The sequence below is a fragment of the Micromys minutus genome (genome assembly GCF_963924665.1).
Source record: "Micromys minutus genome assembly, chromosome: 11".
Taxonomy (NCBI): domain Eukaryota; kingdom Metazoa; phylum Chordata; class Mammalia; order Rodentia; family Muridae; genus Micromys; species Micromys minutus.
The window spans coordinates 50,671,034-50,693,325 of record NC_137980.1 but is presented as its reverse complement, the minus strand read 5'-3'; the positions used below and the strand labels follow the sequence as shown (position 1 = coordinate 50,693,325).

General features: G+C 49.1%; 1 protein-coding gene across 6 annotated transcripts in view; it reads left to right on the top strand.

Annotated features, from left to right (window-relative positions):
* DLGAP4 (DLG associated protein 4) overlaps positions 1-22,292 on the top strand; it is a gene marked incomplete at its 5' end in the record, with an annotated part of 59,458 nt that overhangs the window by 31,065 nt on the left and 6,101 nt on the right. For 4 of the 6 annotated variants that reach the window (XM_080925781.1, XM_080925780.1, XM_080925784.1 and 1 more), the window contains 3 exons: positions 12,096-12,457; positions 14,557-14,645; positions 15,139-15,551. In XM_080925781.1, coding sequence (XP_080781907.1) covers positions 12,096-12,457; positions 14,557-14,645; positions 15,139-15,551 — 864 coding nt within the window. Of the gene's footprint in view, positions 1-12,095; positions 12,458-14,249; positions 14,330-14,556; positions 14,646-15,138; positions 15,552-22,292 lie in introns of all 6 variants that reach the window. The other 2 variants (XM_080925782.1, XM_080925785.1) reach the window with 1 other exon arrangement.

The window sequence follows — 22,292 nt, the reverse complement described above, 5'->3', positions numbered from 1 at the left end:
CAGGCCTAGAGTTTTAACTCTGTATTTCTCTGTACCACCCACATTAGCCCATTCCTTAGAAATTATTAAATTGACTACCGCATGTGCACAGCTGGGGACATTAAGTGTATTTCCATGTGCTCCTCCTTACATCTGTCTCCAGAGCACCTCATCACCCCAAAGTGAAACTACATATGGACCACTCCCTGCTGCCCTAGCCTTACATCTGTGTCTGATCTGACCAGTCTGGGTGCCTCATCTAGGAGATCATTTTAAGATGGAGATGATGGCGACTAAGTCTTCTTGTACCCTGTGGAGTTATTTGTATGTGTGGCTGGGATCCAGCAGTACTGGTAAAGATCTGCTGTTCTCCTGGGAGAGTACCCTCCCCAGAGTCCCCACCATTTGTGGAAGTAGACGGGGTTTGGGACTCTTAACTCAGTCACTTGCAGTAGGTTCTGAGCCATGTCTGTCCCTTTATCTTAGTCAAGGCTTCCTTTGGGAAGGGACAGTACTTTCCAGAATTACTAAGACAAGATAGTGGGTTTCTCTTTTCATTCTTAAGAATTTAGCTTAGTGTCCAGATGTGTTACATGCAAAGGAATCAGGGCTCCTGGTTTCTACTTTATGGAAGTGGTGGAGACTGAGTAAGATGACTTGCTAAGTCTCGTATGATATAACCGCAGATTTGGCTGTCCCTAGCCATGCTTACTCTGTGAACTGTCTCTCCAGCATTTTCTTTTTTATCAGTCAGTATTTTGAAAACCTGGACTATTTTACTGTTTGACTGCTTGTGAGACATTGCCTTAGAAGCTCCTGGGTTGGTCCTTTGATGGAGGATAGGATGTGGGGTAAAGGTTCTGGTAGATCAAGGATGATGACACTGTCTCATCCTTAGAATAGAGTAGTATTCTAAGTTATTTCCACTCTGATGGTCTTCTCAAGGGACAGCAGATCCTTATGCTTGGAAGTTGTTCTCCATATTGGACCCAAGACAGGCAGCATCAATCATGGTCTTTCCACTGTGCGGGGGCACAGCTCTAGGGTCCTCAATACATGAAAACACCAGTCTTCACAATGTAGCATGTCCAGTGGGACTTATGCCATCCCCTACTTGGGCATTCTCCTGTTTTTCCACATAGGTGGCAGTCCTAGGAGGGGAAGGGACTGTTCAAGAGGCAGGTGATGTCACAGGTCTCTTTGTGAGAGTAGAAGAGTCCAGCAGGACAGCCAAAAGCCTAGGGACAGTGTTGGCAGAGCACTTCCTGGACGGGTAGAAGCTGTCCAGGTAACATCTCCCTTCTCAAGGTATCCCCAGGGTACAGTATGGGTTGTGAAAGCCCCTGGGGAGGGCAGACTTAGCTATTCTAGTCTCTGGGCTGTGTCAGTCTTGTTGACAAGCTGATATGCTTACTGTTAAAGAAACTGGATGTCATGAAGTTGAGTCTTGTAGAACAAACATGGGCCTTATGCTTAGCAAATAGAACATAACTTGCTGTGTAATGCTGAACAAGTTCCTCAACTTCTCTGAGCCTCAGTTTTCCTTGGCAGTATAAAAGAAGAATGTAAAAAACATCTTGAGAGGTCAGATTATGAGATTTCATGTAAGGGTTTTATGCTGTGGTTTTTGAAAGCTCTCTTCCTAAATGTCACCATGCTATGATTTCAAAGGTGCTGGGAAGGGCACTCAGGCAAGAAAAGCTATGGCAGTGTGAGGGAGCATGGAGATGACACTTGTTCCTGCACTTCCATCTGCCCACCATGCACTTCTCTCAGATTCTGCTTACCTGTGTTTCTGGGCCTGGGATGGAGCCAGAGGAATGCAAACCACAGGTTTCCATCTACAAGAAGCTCGGGGTCTGAAGCAACTATGCAATAAACAGGCCAGCAAAGCTAGAATGGCAGCAGAGACCTATGTTCACCCAAATAGGGGTGCTGGCCCAGGTCGGAGCGGGGGAAACTTTGGGAAACTGAGGGAGGAACACTTCGGTGTCCTCACCAGAAAAGGGCATTGCAGGCAGGAGCAGTACCCAAGGGCCTAAAGGTGTAACTGCTGTGATTTGGCAAAAATATGTTGGAGAAAGGTGAAGGGGTGCCAAAGAACAGTACCAGTACTGGGCTGGGGATGTCTGTGGGCACAAGGACAGGGACTAAACCCCAAGCTTGCCCCAGGCCAAATCTTCTGGCCTCTGGCCAGTAAAGTTTCTGGAAAGCCTGGGACTGAGACCTGGGTGACTCCCTGGAGCCATTATAGTGACAGTTCCTCAGTTACCATTCATCTCCCGAAGTGAATTGGCCCTGGCCAGGGATACCTGAATTCAGGAAATCTGACTTATGACCCTGTGTGGTGGAATCCACCTCACGAGGGGTAGGGGAGCTACCACCTCTTCTCTGACAGGCTCCTATGCTGGGGAGTTTAAGGACCTTATACTTTGTGACCTTTGGGCATCAGAGAGAGACATATAAGCAATGCTTGCTCCTTCACCTCCATCTCCTGCCCTCCACAGCACCTGTCATATTCTGCTCCATTTGCCCCTGGGCCTACAGGGTCACTTCAGAGATGGAATCCTTCCTAAGTTTCAGCAGGACTCTCCAATGTTGGGATTGCAAGTGTGAGCCACTACACAAAGCTACTATGACTTTTTAAAAAATTGTGTGTGTGTGTGTGTGTGTGTGTGTGTGTGTGTGTCTACATTAATGCAAATAACTTTCAGGAGCTGGTTCTCTTCTACAAGCTGGATTCCAGGGATTAAACCCAAGTTTCCAGGTTTGGAAGTCAGTACCTTTACCTGCTCCTCTAGCTGACCTTTTAACTGGAACCTAGCGCTGTTCTGTGTTGCTACCCACACCCTATAAGTCCCCCCTGCAGCTTACTTCCTGGAATGGAGTAAATTGAAACCTCTCCCTTTGTAGATTGCCCTTTTGTTAGGCTCCCTTGTGACCATGTCTGTTGTTCAAGAAATGCCTAAATCATCAGAGGATCACCTAAAATCCAGAGATCCAGCTTTCTCTGGCCCAGACCTTCCTCTGGTAGTGAAGTCTGAGATACGTCTGTGGTCATCCAGAATCATTAAGGTATTTTTCACACAGGCTGTTTTCTTGTGTAACTGTGTCACTTGGGATTCCAACCCCAGGATCACAGACAGTGCAGGCTCTGAGGAGGGCCTCTCCTTCCTGTGCCACCATCCCCAAGGCTGTCTGAGAGTTGTCTGCTGACCTGGACTGAACTGGTGTTCCCCAGTCAGCCCTGCATTCCTTTCATCCTCCCCCAGCTGCCCAGGGTTCTTGGCTCCTGCCTCTGTTACTCGATACACCACCTGTCACTCCAGGCACAGTGAATGAGCCTTGTTAACGCCGCCTTTCTATTCTGGGATGCACTTGGTCATTCAGAATGATGCAGAGAACCCAGCAATCAAGGTGTACACGGCCTGGCAGTGTCTAGCTTTGCACACTGGCTTTAGAGCCTGTGACAGTTAAGAAAAGCCTGGGTTTTGTGACCTGTCACCAAAGTTTAACATCAGCCCTCTACAAGCGAGGTAGTCTTCTGAGACTCTTTTCATATACTTCTTTGTATGGAGGATTCCTGGGAAATCAGCAGCAAGGTTGACATATTTGACACAAGCCAATATTTGAAAAGCTAGGACTTATTTTTTGCATCAGCCCCCCCACCCCACCACAGTCTCTTACCAGGGGGGCAGGCTGTTGCATATGCAAGGTTGGAGCTGGGCTAGAGTGCTGGCATCTTAGAACTGTTGTACTAATGTCTGTAGCTTGTGTTTATGGCTTTGGTACACAGTAGGACATTTATGGTTAATTACTACAGAGGAAACTGAACCGCTTGCTTTAGGCCTGCTGAAGGTGGTGCTGATAAACATGCCCTGGTGCATAGAATACTCTAGTGCTCGAAGAGGAGCTGGGTGATAGGTGGCAGTTTGAGCACAGGGGGAACAAGGGGGAATGTTGCCCCCTTGGGTTGCTATTGAATGCTGTGGTGGAATTAGGTTTTGGAAGACAATTTACTTTGCTGGGGGTCCCTGGTCAAGGGCTAGGAGTGAGTGAGATGAACAGGCCAAGGATAGAGCAGGAGTGAAAGAGAAGGGACTCTGGAAGGTGAGCTTTTGTCCTAGGACAAAGCTTTGCTGGTGGGGGAAGGGAAGTCCCCAGGCTTCTAGAGTAGGCAGGATGGCTTCTCTGGGATGACAAGGCTGATGTGAGGGAGGGAGGATTCACTCCACTTAAGATGGCCTTGTACCTCCCTGAGGTGCTGCCAAATGCACTGGGGTTATTGAGATAGTAGTGTGATGTCCTACAGCCCAGCTCTGAGGGGTTTCACAAGGGAATCTGTGGATAACAAGGAGGTTCCTGTCCTGCGAGTGGCCCTGGGAAGTTGAGGTCCCTACTGAGAGGAGGCTACCCTCTGTTTTTTTCTTGGCCTCTCTCCTAGCTCTACTTCACCTAAAATTTTGCCAAGCTGTGCCCTGCTCAGCATCTGTCCTGCTGTACTTGCCCTGTTCTGCTTTGCTCCTGCCAGTGGGTCTAGCCATCCATCCAAAGTTTGTCTTTCAGAACCTGGTCTGTCTCCCAGAAGTAGGCACGCTCTGGTTTGTTCAGAAAGCATGGTTTCAAGAGGAGTTTACCAGTGGTGGAGAGCACCCCATGTCATTACCTTGGCTCTCTCCAGAGCATTGAGTATCACACCTCCTTTGTGGATGGTCAGAGCTGGAGCCTCCGTATGACCCTTTACAGAGTAGTGTAGAATGTGGGGGATGGTACTCCTGACCCTGTACTTTCTGAGTATGCTCTTCAGAGGTTTAAGGATTCAGTCAGCTACCACATAGCAGAAGCAGTTCTTATGGCTTGTGGTAATTATTGAATCATCATCATATGAATCACAATCATTGAGTAGCAAACCCTGACGCCTATGGAAAATACGGGGCTCCTCTAAGCCTCTTGTCATAATTTCTCCAGCCAGTCAGTACACAATCTTAATTTATGTGTGTTAAGATTGGCTATTTAATATAAAATTGGTTTATTTATTTTGAATTCATGGCCAAGAGCAGCATGATTCATGCCTGCCTGAAGTGTATCTAACACATTTCCCCCGTGGACATTGGGTAGCCCTTCTGCAGTATCCATTAAACACACCCCCAGCAAACCAAGAAACTGGAGAAGCAGCAAAGAGCACGGGAGGCACTTGCAGACTGCACAAGAGCCAGTGTGAGAAGGCACGCCTTTATTTGCCCTTGTTGGGAGTATGAGCTTCAGATGGTTATGTCTGAATGACCATGAAAAGCCCCCAGGGTCTGTGGTTGGAGCTGATTAAGCGTCAATAGCGAATCCATGAACATGAAGGTCCGCTGACAACTGGGGCTCTTGCTAAAGCATGATCTCAGTTATCCTCATTGCTGAGGACAGGACCGCGTCTTGAGTTTTGTAGCTTTCGCCTGTGTATGTGACTCCTTTGCAACCTGTTGGCTTCTGTGGACATTGAGGCCCAAAGCAGGTTCAGGTACTAGGGTGCCTGAGTGGAACTGGGTAGGTTAGACCTTTGAGGTAGAAAGGTCTCATAGTGTGCCATGAGTTGGAGTCTTTCGGGAGACAGGAAGTGCAGAGCAGGAGGCAAACTTCCAAGGAGCAGCAGTGTGTGTGTGGATGATGCAGGTGAGGGCAGCAGTAGATGAAGAGAAGACAGAGGTGGGAAGCAGTTAGGGGCACTCCACTATGGGAGCAGCCTCATTTGGGCACCCCTAATGCACAGTGGGTGTCACCTTGGGACTTGGGAGAGTGTTGGCATAAAAAGTGTTACCACTCTGGTGTTGCTGGCTTGAGATACCTCAAGGGAGGTGGTACTACCACACAGCAGCTGTCAGCAGGACAGTGGCTCGGAGAGGACATTCTGTCACTGACCCTAGCTTTGCTGCATATAATTCTTCCCTAGCTTCTCTACTTCTGAGGAGGAGAGAGAAACCTGGGATTGAATGGTGGCATCTGCCATAATACACAAAGGAGTGTCTCCTCCTAGTTTAGGTTTGGCAGCTTGTTGAGTGAAACAGGGAAGGAGATCTTCAAGCCTAGCAGCACCACTGAAGGGGAACGAGGGAAGTTTGTGAGGCCGGATTTGTCTACTCATGTGGAGCCTGAAACTGGGCGGTCCCTCCTACATCTCTGTAAGATTTCCTTCCTGTCTGTGACTCCTGGCACCCATTCCTTGAAGTGTCTAGGCCCTTTCTCTCTATTCCCACCATGGCCCAGGAGCCAGCAGCCTGAGGACAGCAGTGACCTTGGGATCACCCAGCCCTGCTTCCAAGCAAAGCACTTGTAGAAGCTAGCTTCCTAGGGGTCACTGTGGCCTCCAGATCCTTAGGAGGTAGAGTCCCAGCCACCTCTGAGTGTCTGATTCTCTGTTTAGCTAATGTGGACACTTGGGTTTTAAAAAGCACAATGTAGAAACATTCAGCTGATCTGACAGTAGAGAGAATTTTTAAAAATGTTTTTGGTTTTTTGAGTCTCATTGTAACCCCAGCTGGTTTTGAACTTGCTATGTAGTAGAAGTCAGCTCTACTACTTCTCAGATGGTCACAGGCAGGCACTGCCAAGCTGTACCTGCGGGATGAAATCTTGAAGCATAAGGCAGAAATGAAATATATTAGTCACCTACTTCAAAGAAATGAGGATTTGCATGCGGCACATCAAGTCAAGGATGCTGGCTACATTGAGACTGTTGCAAATAGGCTACTGTTGGCATGAGGGTCCTGCATGGCTAAGTGGTGGGTGGACAAGCATGTGATTGGGTGTACGTGTGAGTCGTTTGTGCTGTGGATTAGCATACTCTTCTCTCAAGGTCTTTGAACTTAAGTACAAGGCTTAGCTGGAACCAACAGTTATACTGAAGGAGTGCTCACACCCAGCTCCTCAGGGAAAGCTAGAACTTCCAGTAATGGGTTAGCTGTCAGACACGAGCTGTTATAGTCCTAGTCCGTGGCACCTACAGCATCTCTGTGGGCAGGAGGGCTGCCAGTCCCAAGGAAGCAGAGCTCTGCTGCCCAGTTCTGCCATCTTAGGCCGTTTGCTTCCCTCGGAAGTTGACTTGACAAATGGTGCCTCTCCAGCATCTGGGGTAGGCAGTGAACAACAAACGAACAAGGATCATGATTAATCACAGACACAACTCCAGCCCCAAGTGCTCCAGCTGATAGGCAGAGGCAAGAGACTGGGTGGAGGAGCTGATAGGACAGCAGGTACGAGGAAAGGGAAAGGTTCCATCTAGAATAGGTTTCTTTGTAAAAGCACTAGGTATAGGCTGTGTTTAGAGGAGGCGGCTGACAGTGGAAGGAATGGAAGCTGAAGAGAAAGGTTAGTGGGGACCAGAAAGGGCCCTGAACCAGGGAGGTGCTTGTGTGTCTCTGTGTCTGTCTGTGTACGTGTGGGCATGTGAGTGTTTGTATATGTGCGTGGTGTGTGTGTGTGTGTGTGTGTGTGTGTGTATGTGTATGTGTATGTATGTAGGTAGGTAGGTAGGTAGGTGTGGAGACCAGAGGAAGGTATCAGGTGCCCTGTTCTATTTTTCTTATTTCCTTGGAAATGGGGTTTCTCACCACGCTAAACTACCTTTTGTTCTTTAAAGCTCTTATTTATTATTTACTAGTGTGTGTACACATACTAAAATGTGCATGTGGAAGTCAGAGGACAGCCTGTGGAGTTTGTCCTTTCCTACCATGTGGGTCCCTGGGATTGAACTCTCGGGTATTAGCTGTAAGCACCTTTACCGCCAGTCTGGGTAAGGGTCCATCATTGAACCCCTCCAATCTTCCTGTCTCCATCCCTCAGCACTGAAGTTAACAGGAGTATATAGGCACACCCAGCTTTATGGGGTACTGGAGATTTAAATCCAGTTTTTATGCTTACATAGCAAGTACTGTTACCCACAAAGAGAGAGGGTGTCACTCTGTCAGCCAGGCTGCCATAAAACTGTGGAGTCCCTGAACTCAAACAGGTCTGGGATTACTGGTGCATACACTGCACTTTTGTGTTTGGAGGTGGAGGCGTGGGTAGCAGTGATGAGGTTTGTTTTCTCATTCAACACTTGTTTATTGGCGGCCTTCAGGGCTCGACTGTCACCCTGAACCTGTGCCAAACAAAGTTCCCACTTCTGCCTCTGTTGCAGCTGACAAGTGAATCCTTAATGGTGGGAAAGGGGCTTTGATGCAGGTTCCCAGGTGACAAGAGGAGCTGAGGTGGCCAATGAGGTGCTGGCAGCAGCAAGGTCAAGCCCTGGCCTATGTTCACAAAAGGGTCCTGTGTCAGGTCAGGGCCCAGAAGAGGTCTGCCTTTCCCCTAGGGAGCCCCAAATCCTCCCTGTTAGTCTTAGCCTGTATTTAACTATGACTTGTATTCCAGAGACAAAAAAAATCCAAGATAAGCTTCTTCCTATTGTCTGTCTGTTCAGCCCTTACTGCCTTTGGCCAGCTTCTCAGACATTCATTGTCCTTCTAAGACCAGGGTCAGGCCTCTGTCCTGGCCTCTATGTGCTTCAGCCAGACCCTGATCCTCTGCAGCCCTGACAGGAAGGCTAGAACTCTGTCTCCTGTTGTATAGACCTTGGCTATGGTAACCACCTTGTCTCCTTGGAGAAACCACATCTTTGTAACTACCATGCTGATTTAGCCAGTATCTGCCCCATTACACAGATGGGGACAAGGACCATGTCTGGTTCTGAGTTGCTCCCATCCCTTAAGACTCAGAGTCTTTCTTACCATTTTGAGCAAATTAGAGCTGCCTTCACTGTGCTGATCCTCACCCCACGCCCACTGAAACCTGCTTCCTTTGGGACTTTTAGGTTAGACATTTCCATTCCCGAAACCCTCCACAATTCACCCTGTCTGCTGGGCTCTGGTGGGACTGGCTTTAATAATTGTCCTGTTTGTTCATCTTCTTATGGAATTCCCTCTTCCATGCTGGTCACAGACTCAGCTGGGGACTTACAGATCTGGTCTGGTTCCCTCTTTCTTCAGTGCTAGAAGGAACATTCCATGCTCTGGCCATGCCATCATTTTCTACAAGGTGACTGACTGGACAGAGCAGGTTTGAACTTGAGCTTGTCTGATTCATGCTTCCCCCTGGCTTCAGGCTTAGCGGAATAGGATAACTTCATATAAGTAAGAGAGACCCAAGCAGGTCTCTTGCCCTCAGTCACTCTGTCCAGAGTAAGAATGTGGGTGGAGGCACTTTGAGCTTGCCAAGGGCTGTGTAAAAATGGTATGCTGTTGCCAGATGGAGGCTCTGAATAGATGAGGGCAGTGGAAAACTCAGAAAGTAAACTCCTGCCCCTAAAGCCAGGTTTCTCTGCCTTCAGTCTAGGCCCTCCTACCCTAGCAGTGGGATCTGAGAACGCATCTGCCTCTGGCTTCAAACACCTGCAGCCATGTCTGGCTGGGAGGGCCCCAAGGCCTCAGAAGCAGTGAGATTGTCTGTGCAGTGCAGCAAATGTGGTTGCACTGAGCTCTGGTAACTCCAGGCACATTCTTTAGCCTTTCTGAGCTGTGTGTACCCATCTGTGAAGTGGGTATGATCGATACACCCTCTTGACAGCACCACATATGACCCAGCTTTAGTATGTCAGCTTGTGTATCAGGGCCTGCCTTTCTTGTGCCCTGGGGAGGGCAGAAGAGATTGGAAGGTCCTTTTGTTTTTTTTTTTTTTTTGTTTGTTTGTTTGTTTGTTTGTTTTTAAATGACTTGAGCCCTCCCTATCTCTCCTATAGTCTTTCTTACAGCCCAGAACGTGGCTGTCTCACATATCCTGTGTTCTCCCTTAACTTAATGACGAAGACTGCAGGGATGTGTGTGAGGAAGCCCTGTTTCCTCCAAAGACCTGAGCAGAACTGGGAAGTTTGGGGGTAGGAAGTGAGAACTCCCAGCTGGAAACCCCCAGGCCCAACACCTCCACTGCACAGGCACCACCAGCCTCTGACGGTTTCTTCTGTAGCCTCTGCTACTTCAGTACTACGAATCTTCAAGGTTGACTTACTTGGTTGCAGGTTTCTGTGCAGTGCAAGACATTACACAGAAGGCATTCTGTTGCCCTGTAGCCAGCTTCCAGGAATCTTACAAACTGTAGAGCAGCATCACAGTAGGGTGCTGACAGAGACAGACCACCGGCTCACTTGGATTTCCCTGTTTGTATGCACGTGCTTGTGTGTGGTCAGCAAGTGTAACTTTCTTCCTCCTCCTCCTCCTCTCCTCCTCTTCTTTAAAGAATTATCTTATGTACATGAGTACACTGTAGCTGTCCTCAAACACACCAGAAGATGGCACTGGATTCCATTACAGATGTTTGTGAACCACCATGTGATTGCTAGGGATTGAACTCAGGACCTCTGGAAGAGCAGTCAGTGCTCTTAACCTCTGAGCCATCTCTCCAGCCCCTTTTTAAAGCAGATTCATTTATTCTTTTTTCCTTTTTTTATATATAAGACATATATATATAAAGATTTCCTCCTCCTCTCTTCCTCCTTCTCTTCTTCCTCTTCTTCTTCTTGAAAGAATTATGTATATGAGTACACTGTAGCTGTTTTCAGACACACCAGAAGAGGGCATCAGATCCCTTTGTAGATGGCTGTGAGCCACCATGTGGTTGCTGGTATTTGAACTCAGGACCTCTGGAAGAGCAGTCAGTGCTCTTAACCACTGAGCCATCTCTCCAGCCCCGAGTGCAGATTTCTTATATGCAGGTCCCTCTAATTGTGCCATGGTCACAAAGGCACAAAGCAGTCCCATCACATGAGTAGGTCCCTTTTGTTGTACTGTCTTTCTCATTTATCTTCTTCCCAAGGATGCCCTCAGTCCTGGTGGTTACTGATCTGTTTTCATTTCTAACAATCCGCTCATTTCAAGAGTGTAATATAAATAGGCTCATTCACTTTCAGGGAAGTTGCTTTACCCAGTAGGCACAATGACCTGAGAGTCTTTCAAGTTGTCATGTGTCTTTCTTCTCACTCCTGAGTAGCACTCCAAAGTAGAGGTGTGCCTTCATTCAACCACTCAGCTTCTTGTTTTCAGTCTCTGGGTTTGCAAATACAGTTGCCTGTACATGCATGTTTGTTTCTGTGCGCAGCTTGCCTGGTTATTCTTGCCGAGTTCTGTGATAATTGCATGTTCAGTTTTATAAGAAAATGTTGATCATTTTGCAAAGTGGTTATGTGTTTCTCCACAGCCTTAGTGTTCGACTGTGTCACTTTCTCAGAGCCATTCTATCAGGTTGTGATGTTCTCTGCTAGCAGATAGAGAACTTTCTGCTATGTCCTTCTGTGACACTGGGACTTGTCTTGTGGACTGTCACTGAGTGGGCACCATCTCTCTATGATGAGTAGATCCTGCTCCCAGGTGGGGGCTTGCTCGGGTCTCTATGGGAGAGGGCACCCTAAATCTGGGTAGGGACTTGCTTTGCTGAGCCATCATAAGAGAGGGCACTTGGAGAGCAAGACTGAGAAAGGTCCTTGTTCAGGTGCAGCACCGGTGTGGTAACTGATCTGGTTCCAGGCAGTGCAGCCTGAGAAGTAAGCACTCCCTGTGCTTGAGGTATGTCCTGCTGCACAGGAGCCCAGGTGACTCAGAGCTACGGCAGTACCTAGTTTCCTGAAACTTAGGAGAAACAGAGAGAATAATCAGGCACAGTAGAGTCATGGGCAGCAGGCTAGTGTGGGAGGTCTCTGTAGGAGGAGTAAGTGGTTGAGAATGGCAAAGAGAGTGTGTTGTATTTGGCCAAATGGAGCAGAATGTCCACATAGAGGAAGTGAGGAGGGAAGGAAGAAAAAAGTTAAGAAGCTATAGGACCCAAAGGGTCACAGAGTGACCCTGGGGAAGTTAAGTTCTGTTGTTATTACCTCCTCCTGATGTTGGTCAGGGTCTGCCACAGCCTCTTAATGAGGCTTCCCCCCTAGATTGGGCCTTGCAAGAGGGTAGACAGGACCTGGGTGCCCCGTTTTGGTCATTGCTGTGTATGACTCTCACCCTCTTGCTTCACATTCCTCTAGCTGAGGTCAGGCAGGGCCTCAGCCTAGGAGTGGCCTTGAAGGGTTAGAGGCTTCACCTTCACTTCGCTCTCTCACCCATCTACAGGTTCATCATGCCTAGTGGCATATAAGAAGACCCCACCACCGGTCCCTCCACGTACCACATCGAAACCGTTCATCTCAGTCACCGTCCAGAGCAGTACCGAGTCTGCTCAGGACACCTACCTGGACAGTCAAGACCACAAGAGTGAAGTGACAAGCCAGTCGGGCTTGAGCAACTCATCAGACAGCCTGGACAGCAGTACCCGGCCACCCAGTGTGACACGGGGTGGAATTACCCCAGGCCCTGAAGCTCCGGAGCCACCCCCTAAGCATGCAGCTCTGAAGAGTGAACAAGGGACACTGACGAGCTCTGAGTCCCACTCCGAGGCCATCCCCAAAAGGAAACTGTCATCAATAGGAATACAAGTAGGGGTCCCTTTTGCACTGTCTTCTGTCCACTCCGTGCATCGGCCTGCGTGTAATTACATCTATGGAGGCCCACTAGGTCTCCCGGGAAGAGATGTTTTTGTCTATTCTGGTGCCTCTGCCCCAAGTGGCTAACCCAAATTCTCCTGTAGCCACGTTCTCGTGTCCAGCTGCCCATGCTGCGGGTCATAGCTGGACCCCCTCCAGTGGGTTGTCCCAGTGAATGTAGTTACACTCAGCCAGCCAGCTCCTGTACACTGTTTGCTGTCTACTGTCTGTCTGTCCACTCCATCCTTTGCCCTACCAGACAACTCATGGGAGGTGGGGCTGGCTTAACAGTTCTCTAATCCAAGGTCAGCTCGGTACGGAAACCATGGCCCCGCTTGGCAGCGGGAGCATCGTGGATCATAGACGCTGATGGGCTAGAAGCCTGGGACCAGGGCCCTTGAGCCATGGGGTTTTTCCAAGGGAAACTTGACCCAGAGCCCACTCGGGCCTTGGGGACAGGTAGGTCACTTGAAGCACTAGACCCATGGCTGACTGAGACTGTGGTAGCAGGTGGCAGGCCTATGCCTCCCTCATAGAATAAGTAGGCCCCGTGGCCCAAGTCCCACCTAGAAGCCAAACCCAGTGTGTATTTATATCTGTGGTGCCCAGCCTCTCCCCACCACCTCCTAGCCCCAGCATCAGGTGTCTGTCTTCTGATAGCTGAGTCAGGCAGACTTGGGCTCAGCCTCACCGTTTTCAAGAATTGGTCTAAATCCAGAAAGTTCTCTGCGTGTCTGGACCTCCAGACTGCAGTAGAAGGCAGTGAGTGAGCCAAGGCCAGCCGTAGTGGACCAAGTTGAGGGCAGGGTGTGGGGAGGTGGAGCACTTCCACACCAGCGGAAGGGCAGAGGAGAACCATGTGGGTGTGGTGCAGGGTGTCAGGGCTGCAGGGATCTCCATCCCCTCCCCTCAGCAGCAGGGTGATGACGAAACACTAGAACACAGAGGGGGCAGAGCAGGAGCTCCAGGCAGGGCCTTGTCCGAGACCGCTCTGGTCCTCCATCCCCCGTGTACAGGAAGGAAGTTGGACAGACTCTCCGCCGGCTCTCTCCAGCTGGGGTTCTTCATGAGTGCCTCTGCACTTGACTCTCTGGGTGGCATTCCTACAGACACGGGATCCTAACTGCCATGTCTTCCTTGTTGGCCAAACCAGATTCTCTTCCCTTCCTAGAAGGCCTGAGAGTTAGGACATGACCCGGGAGAGGACTCAGCTCTTAGTGCTTTCTGGGCACACCTGGCTTCACCCTGCTCCATGCCCTCATCACAGTTCCTTGGAGACGGCTGTGCTTCCTAAACTGGAAGTGCGACTGTATTCCTGTCCCAAACAAAAGGTTTCCCAGTTCCCAAGGCTGTCACTTCATCTCACCCTGACATCTCAAGCCCCAGATCGGGTGTGAGCTCCCCTTGTACTGGTGCCATGATGGGTGGGTTTAGCTGGCCGTCCCATAGTTGGGCCCAGGGCATGGCCGCTGCCGTATTTGCCCCCCTTTACAAAGCAAGTGTGACAGGTCCAGGGGCAGGAAGGATCGCACAGCATTGCTGGCTCTGGGTTCTGGGTCTGAGAATTGCTGTGTGTGGTTGGCACTAACTACAGGTGCCACCACTCCCCTTTCAAGCTGCACTCCAGGGTTAGGGGAATGATCTTTGCCTCCAGACAGCCCTCGGCTTCAACTACACCAGATAACGGCTGTGGCTTTGTGTGTGTTCTCTCCCGTCGTCCTTTTTTCTCTCTGATCGTGTAAAGGAGAGGACTAGAAGGAGCGGTTCCCACCTCTCGGAGGACAACGGACCAAAAGCGATCGATGTGATGGCGCCCTCCTCAGAGTAGGGAAAGCCAGTCATCTCCATCCCCCTGCCTCCTCGCGAATGAGCAGTGCCCGGCTTAACCTGGCCCTTCTTGGGCCTACGTGCAGTGTCTGCATGCCTCGTGTCCGTCTGTCCACATGTCTGTTTGCGTCGTCCCACTAATGTGAATTTCAGCAGCAAGTGTGGTGTTTGTTTTTATTCTTGTCTTTGTCTCCGTGCCGTTGCTGTCGTTGTCCTTCAATAAGGTTGACTGCATTCAGCCAGTGCCAAAAGAGGAGCCCAGTCCCGCTACCAAATTCCAGTCCATCGGGGTTCAGGTAGAGGACGACTGGCGGTAAGTTGGACAGAGGTGTGGTGGCTGCTATTCCCCTCTCCTCTCCCTCCCTCCGCCCTCACCTCTCCTGCTCTCCCTAACCCACTTCTCCTTGCTGGATTTCTAATAACCAAGCTGGTGTGGGTGTGGGTGGTGGCTCAGGTGTGGGGGCTGGGCAGGGCAGGTGGGTGGACACATGAGCGCTTGCTCTGAGACCAGTCATCCCAAGGGGAGCAAGGCCAGGCTGGGCTGTAGCCCATAGCTCCCCGATCCCGGTGGTCTTCCTGGCCCCACTGCAGTAAACAGACAACCTTATGACCGTGTCCTTGTGTGTGTGTGTGCGCGTGTGGGCATGGGCAGAGAATGAGCGGGGGCTGTGGGACCCGCTTCAGACGCATGGTGAGCAGATGATGCATCCGTTTCTCTGTCTCCCCGTGTGTCCCGGTCAGGTAGCTGCTGGTTTCTGGCCCTCTTGGTGACTTATTCCTTCCTGTCCCCATCCTCCACCCCACAGAAGCAGCGCCCCCTCTCACAGCATGTCCTCCCGTCGGGACACTGACTCCGATACCCAGGATGCCAATGACTCCAGTTGTAAGTCATCTGAGAGGAGTCTCCCAGACTGTACCTCACACCCCAATTCCATCAGCATTGATGCTGGCCCCCGACAGGCCCCCAAGATTGCCCAGATCAAGCGCAACCTCTCCTATGGAGACAACAGCGACCCTGCCCTGGAGGCCTCTTCGCTGCCCCCACCCGACCCTTGGCTGGAGACTTCCTCCAGCTCCCCAGCAGAGCCAGCTCAGCCAGGGGCCTGCCGCAGGGATGGCTACTGGTTCCTGAAGCTCCTTCAGGCAGAAACGGAGAGGCTGGAAGGCTGGTGCTGCCAGATGGACAAGGAGACCAAAGAGAACAACCTCTCTGAAGAAGGTGGGTGTCACAAGGGTGATCCCCTAGAAAGACATGGGGCCTCTCAGGGAGGATCATACATAGGCCCTATTCTTTGGGCTGTGAGAGCTTGCCCTTCAGTGATCATTCTCTCTGCCCGCCTAACCCGACCTCTCCAGATGAGCATTATGACAGCTGCCTCCTATGCAGGATATGGGCTTGGTCACACAGGATCCCAGCTCAGTCACCGGTTTTTGATCTTCGTCTCTGCCTGCATAAGAACCCTGTGAGGACTGATGTGGTAATTAGTGGGAAGGCCCTGATACAGAGCTGGACACAGAGCTGCCACCCTAATTACACCTTCCCAGCTCTGTACTGAGTGCTGCCTGCTCCCCAAGTACAGGCGTCTGACTCGGCCCCAGCAGGAGAGGACGGTAAATGGCAGACAGAGTTTCTGCTTTTCTCCCGTGTCTGTCAGTACTCGAGATAACTCACCCAGAAGTTCCCTCCAGTAGAGACTGCCTGCAGTGGGGCTGGCTGGGCACACAGGAGCCCTGGGCTCATCTACTGGCACTCCCAAAACAGAAAGGGGTTGAGAAGGGGGTGTGAGTCACGGGGTGCTCAAGCTCTCACCCTGTGCTGAGTTCTATCAGAGCTCAGCTTGTCTGCTGGTCCCTCTGCCACTGAAGATTCAGGGAGCACAGGCCTCAGAGTGCAGGTAGGATAGATTTGTATCCCAGTGGCCCTGATAATGCATTCTGAGGACACCTTTGATGACTCACGGATGTTGGTAGAGTCGGTTTTCACTGCCCTCTGGGCCTCTTTTCAGCTTTGATGTCACACCCACCTTGGGGCGGGGAACTCTTGAGGCTTTTACCTAATACTTTTAATTATGACATATTAAAAAAACCAAACCAGTGGCAGAGGTCAGAAAGCACCAGTGTCTCGACAGAAGGCAGCCAGCCAGTGTTCCCGTGACCACGCCAGCGGTTGGTTCTGTGTTCACCTGCATACTTCTTCAGTGCAGTGTGATTGCCTTCTCTCTCTCTCTCCTCCAGAATTAAGTCACTAAGTAGTGGTTTCTTAGGGCTTTCTATCTTTCCCAGTTCCCTTGTCTTGCTTGGGTCTGGCCATGTTCTCCAGATCTGTTTTCAGTTGTAGGCTTTGTCCTTTCTTCTTCAGGCAGTGCCCTGGGCCCTTCCCCCACTTCACCTGCTGGCTGCTTGATCTTTGACTCACTTTTCTCTCTATCCTGAGAGAACTTTCTGGACGCCTTGCGTATCTTTCAAACCTCACAATTTGGGTATAAAGTTGAAAATAATAATCGCATCTACAAATGTAAGTACCCGCACATTGGCGTGCAGGCTAGCCTGGGTTGCAGAGCTTGCATTTGTTCTGGTTTTTCTCTTTAAAATTCCTTTCAGGTGTTAGAGTTGCTGCGTTGATTTTTCATCTTTTCTTCTCCCACTAGGGTCTTGCTTTGTAGCCCAAGCTGTCCTTGAACTCACCATAAAGCAAAGGCTGGTCTCAAACTTGAAGTCCTCCTTTAGCCTACTAAGTCTGGGTCTACAGGAAAGCACCATCATACTTTGCCTTTTGTCTGTCTACTGCATAGTATTGTGTGTTGTGTTGAAATTTATTTTCTTTCATTTTTCAATTGCTTTAGTTACTTAGGGCCCTTCACCAAGCCATACCCTGGCCCTGAGCTTTATGGAGGTATAACTCACATGCTGTAAATTAATCCTTTTGAAGGCATAACCCAGACTTGATAGTGGTCGCTGTCAAGCCCTCAAGCCACTACACGGCTTATCCACATGCATGTGTACCACGCTTGATCCCTTTGTGCTCCCAGTGATGTTCCATGTTCATGGGTGTGCCCGTCTCATTTACCTTGTCCTTCTGTTGACAGGAACTCAGGTCAGTTCTGTTTGCAGGCTGTTCTGACACGGTGAACATTCATGTACAATTCTAGTGTGCTCTGAGCCCATTCTTTGTGTGTATATACCTAGGAGCGGATTTGCTCAACTTTTTGAGAATCGGCTAAACTACTCTTCAAGGCAGTTGCACATGGGCCTTCTCGCTCCCCACCTTTATAATTATTTAGACAAAGTGTCACTATATATTACAGGCTGAAATTTGGGACCTTCTTCCTTGCTTTGCCTCCCCAATATTTTTTAATTTGCCTGAAACTTAGTATAGCTGTGCCTGCCTCTGCCTCCCAGGGACTGTGATTCAAGGCGTGCACCACAACTGGCTTGAATGTTTATTTCAATGGAAAGACATTTTAAATTTAACTACATATTAGTGAGTACATCACATTGCACTTTCTCCAGTGTCCAAGAGATGTGGCATGTCTCCTGAGAAGCTGGAAAGGAGCAACAGTGAGAGACATTTCACAGCATTGCTCTGGAGTGGCCTGGCTCTTCCAGGAAGGAGCCCTGTGCTCTCCTCTGACCTTCAGCGTGGGTCACATGTCTCTCTGCTGTGCAGAGAATCTGACAAGGTATAGGCTTTATGTGCTCATGTGAAATGTCCATAGGGTGCTGACCTACTGTGCTCTGCAGTTATGGCCATCTGGAAGAGAAGGTAAAGCGAGCATTATGGCAGGCATAAAAGGCAGCATCGTTAGACACCTGCTTCAGCATGTGTCCCCATTTACTGCTTACTTGTCACGAGTCCTTTCAGACTGTCCCTGCATTGGCGCCAGGGCTCCTTTTCTATCTCTCTGTGGGGTTGGAGGCTCTCCTGGAATGTCCAGGAGCTGCAGTTAGTTATTTAAAAGTGACCCCTTGATGGTGACAGCAAAAGTTGCTGTGTAGTGACCTGGCGGCGGTGGCGGCCGCAGCAGCATTTAATTCCATCAAGAAATTTAAAGAGGGCTGGAGAGATGGCTCAGTGGTTAAGAGCACTGACTGCTCTTCCAGAGGTCCTGAGTTCAATTCCCAGCAACCACATGGTGACTCACAGTCATCTGTAATGAGATCTGATGCCCTCTTCTGGTGTGTCTGAAGACAGCTACAGTGTACTTATATATAATAAATAAACCTTTAAAAAAACTTAAAGAGAAGGAAAGTGGAATGGGGGTGATGGACAGCTCAGTGGTAGCAGTTGCTCAGCATGAATGGAGCCTTGATCCTCAGCACCCCCAACACATCAGACAAAAGGGGGGGACCTACCGTTTAAAGTTTGCACAAGCAAAAATAACAGACCAATAAAAAAACAAGTCTCACTGGTATAACAGGTAATATAAAAGAATCACAAGTACCAGAGTCCTTCTGAAATAACATAATGAAATCGATTTTGAATAATGTTGCTTATTATTATTATAATTATATCTAAGGTTTTGTTAGAGAATATTTGTTTTCAGTTCTTTTTAATATATCCCTTGGAGTAGAATTGTCAACATTTTTTTCCTACTTAGCCCCTTTCTCATAATTTTATTATGGCAAAATGTATACCATAAAACTTGCTTTCTTTTGTGTGTGTGTTGTGGTGCAGATGCACATATTCTGTGTGCACACATACACACCGAGGTCAGAGTTGATGTTGGATGCCCCTCCCACCATTACTTCATGCAAGGGGAGGGGAACATATGCCAAAAGTGGGTTCACCTCCCACCTCATGGGTTCTGGGGACTGACCCGGGTCATCAGCCTAGGAAGGAAAACCCCTTCAACCAAACCATCTCGCCAGCTCACTAATTCCATTTTGAGACAGGATCTGACAGTGGCCAGGCTGGTGTTGCATTCCCACCCTGAATGTTGGGATTAAAGATGTGCAACATCGTGCCTGGCTCCTTCTTTCTCTCTTTACAGTGACCCTTGGTTGTCTTTAAGATTCCCACTGCTGTGCTAAAACTCCATAAGCAAATGCAGCCTAGGGAGGAGAGGGTTAGTTCACCATAGGCCACTCCCGCTCCATCACTGAGGGTGTCAGGACAGGAACTCAGACCACCGAGGAATGTACTTACTAGCTAGCCTGCACAGCCTGCTTTTGTTCACGCCCATTTGCCCAAGTGTACAGCCCCCTGGCCCTCCCCACATCGATCACTAAATCAAGACAATGCCCCACAGTCTTGCCTATGGCCTAATCTTATTGATGTATTTTTTTCACTTGTGGTTTCCTCTTCTCAGATAACCTGTGTCAAGTCAGAAAGGCAGCAGGGGAGGAAGCTGTAACAATCTTTCATAAGTCTGGGTACTAGATCTTTGCCATACATACAATTCATGGGTATTCCCACCCCTTCTGCGGGTTATCATTTTCTTAATGGTATTCTTTGATGAAAACTTTAATTTTGATGAAGTCCAATTTATGTATTGTTTATGCTTCCACATTTTATAAACTATGGATGTATTTTAATTTGATAAAAAATTAACATTGGGATGAAAATTACCCCAGCAATAAGAAGAAAGCCAGCAGTTGAGTGGGACAGAATCTGCCGTGAGGTTCAGACACCTGTAATGGTAGTGTTACTTATTTTCAGCTTGTTCTTTGTGTATAGGTGTTTTACCTGTACACTTGTACCATCTGTGTTCCCAGGACTTATAGGATACCCTGAACTAAAGTTACAGACAGTTGTGAGCCACCATGGTCCTCTGCGAGAGCAAAGCTACTCTTAACAGTTGAGACCTCTCTCAAGCCCCAGAGCAGTGGGGACTTGTTAAGATTTACTGTGTGGGGGTGATTTCCAGCACTCCGTGTTTCTATGCACTCCGTGTGCAGTGCCTGTGGAGGCCAGAAGAGGGTGTTAGAGCTCTTGTAGTGAGAGTCAAGGACAGTTGTGAGCCACCACATGAACACTGAGAATCAAGCTACATCCTCTGCCAGAGCAGCCACTGGTCTTAATTGCTGAGTCCCAGGACCCAGGTGTGATTCCCAGCACACATTTGTAACCCCAGGTCCAAAGAACCTGATGCCTCTTCTGATTTCTGCAGACTCCTGATTACACATGGCACTCAGATCCCCTAAGGCACACATGCATACACCTTTAAGATTACATGTATAAAAGACACCAACTAGACTAATATGCAGTTGTCAGGGCCGGATGTGGCAAATCCCTGTGATCCTATAACCTAGGAGGCTGAGGCAGAAAGAAGGGTCTGGAGTGAGCTCAAGGCCAACTTGGGTCATGTAATGAGACCTTGTCTCAAAGTAAAAAGCAGTTGTCAAAAATATAAAACTTACATTTGCATTTGTTTGTTTAATGCAGAAACAAGCTCTTGTCAGTCATTGCTATCAATTTGAAGTCACAGTAGCCATAAACAGTTTTAGATATGACAGCACAGCTAAAGAGTCCGCGCAGAGTTTTTTGGTGAAGGGTTAACAGTGGGGGAGGGGCAGAACCAGAGCAGTCTGAGTGGAGAGGGAACAGTAATGGGAGGCTGCCAGCTCAAACAACTCTGTTGAGGAACGGAAGGGATCTCAGCTGAGGGCATCACAGGCGTGTGTGTGCTGTTCTCAACGCCTGTCAGAGGAGTCATGCAGGAGCGAGTGGCAGTCCGAAGTGCCATTTATGCACTTATGTAGAAGGCATGTACCCAACAGAGCATGGCTCTGCATGGAGAAGCAGGCTGCATCCGGGAGAGGAGTGACAGGTGGGAGCAAGACCACCGAGCCCCGGGTGTCTATCACACTGTCCATGTCTGTCCCAGCAACCATCTGTAATCAGATCTGATGCCCTCTGCTGGTGTGCAAGTGTACATGCAGGCAGAACTCTAAACACAATAAGTCTTTAAAAAGAAAAGTGTCTGTCCCAGCACATCCCCTGGAGATCCTGGCTTCCTCTCATGTTTGAAGGGGTAGAGGTCAGAGGACAGCTTAGTGGTGTGGATTTTAGGCAGCATGCACTTCACCCACCATCCTGTGAGCCCACTTTCTTATTTGACTTTTTTTTTTGCACGTTAGGGGCCTTGTGAATTTAAAGAAAAGACTGCCGTGGGGCTCCACACCCTTACCTTTTTAGTTTGAGTCAGAGACTCGGAGATCCTCCTGCTACTGTCTCAGATGCTAGGGTTAAAGGCATAGGCCACTGTGTTTGGCCTTTTAAGTCTGGAGACCAGGTCTGAGCCCCAGACAGACCTTGTTGTGATCCTCCTGTCTCAGCCTCTCCCTTAGCTTGGATTGCAGGTCTGCCCTGGGTCCAACTTTGCCAAATCTTGTGGATGGGATTCTCTCGAATCCTAACACTCCTGGTGGTCCTCGTGGGTTGTTTGTCAGGCTGTTTGTTTTTGCTGGAATATTGCATTTTTTAAGTGTTGCTACGCATGCGTGTATGTGCACATACATATACACATCTTTGTGTCTGTGTACTATCTTAACAGCCATTCACTGATCTGATTGTCCCCTTAATCCACACACACTGACTGGGTTGATTCATGGAAGTATAGTCCTTTACGGTATGTGTACTTGAGTTTCTTCCCCCTGAGCAGTTTGAATCCAGTTTTAGGATGCTTCCTGCCACGGCAGTAAGTGCTGTTAGAATTTCTTTGTACTCTTGCTTTTGTGTATTTCTACTATATCTGATGCATCTCTATGCGTATCACTTCATCTGGCCTGATTGTGGAGTTTATATTAGAGAGGCAGAGTGTGTGGGGTTTTGTCTCTGTTGCTAAGGCTAGCCTCGAACCCACAGCCTCCTGGGTGCTGCACACTGTTCCTTTCACACTTGGACATGCTTTTCATGTGTGGGCACATGTGTGTCATGGGCAAGTATGTAACCAAAGGGTAATTTGCCCGAGTTCGTGCTCAGGATGAGACTTGAGTCATGGCCCGAGGAGCTTAAGAC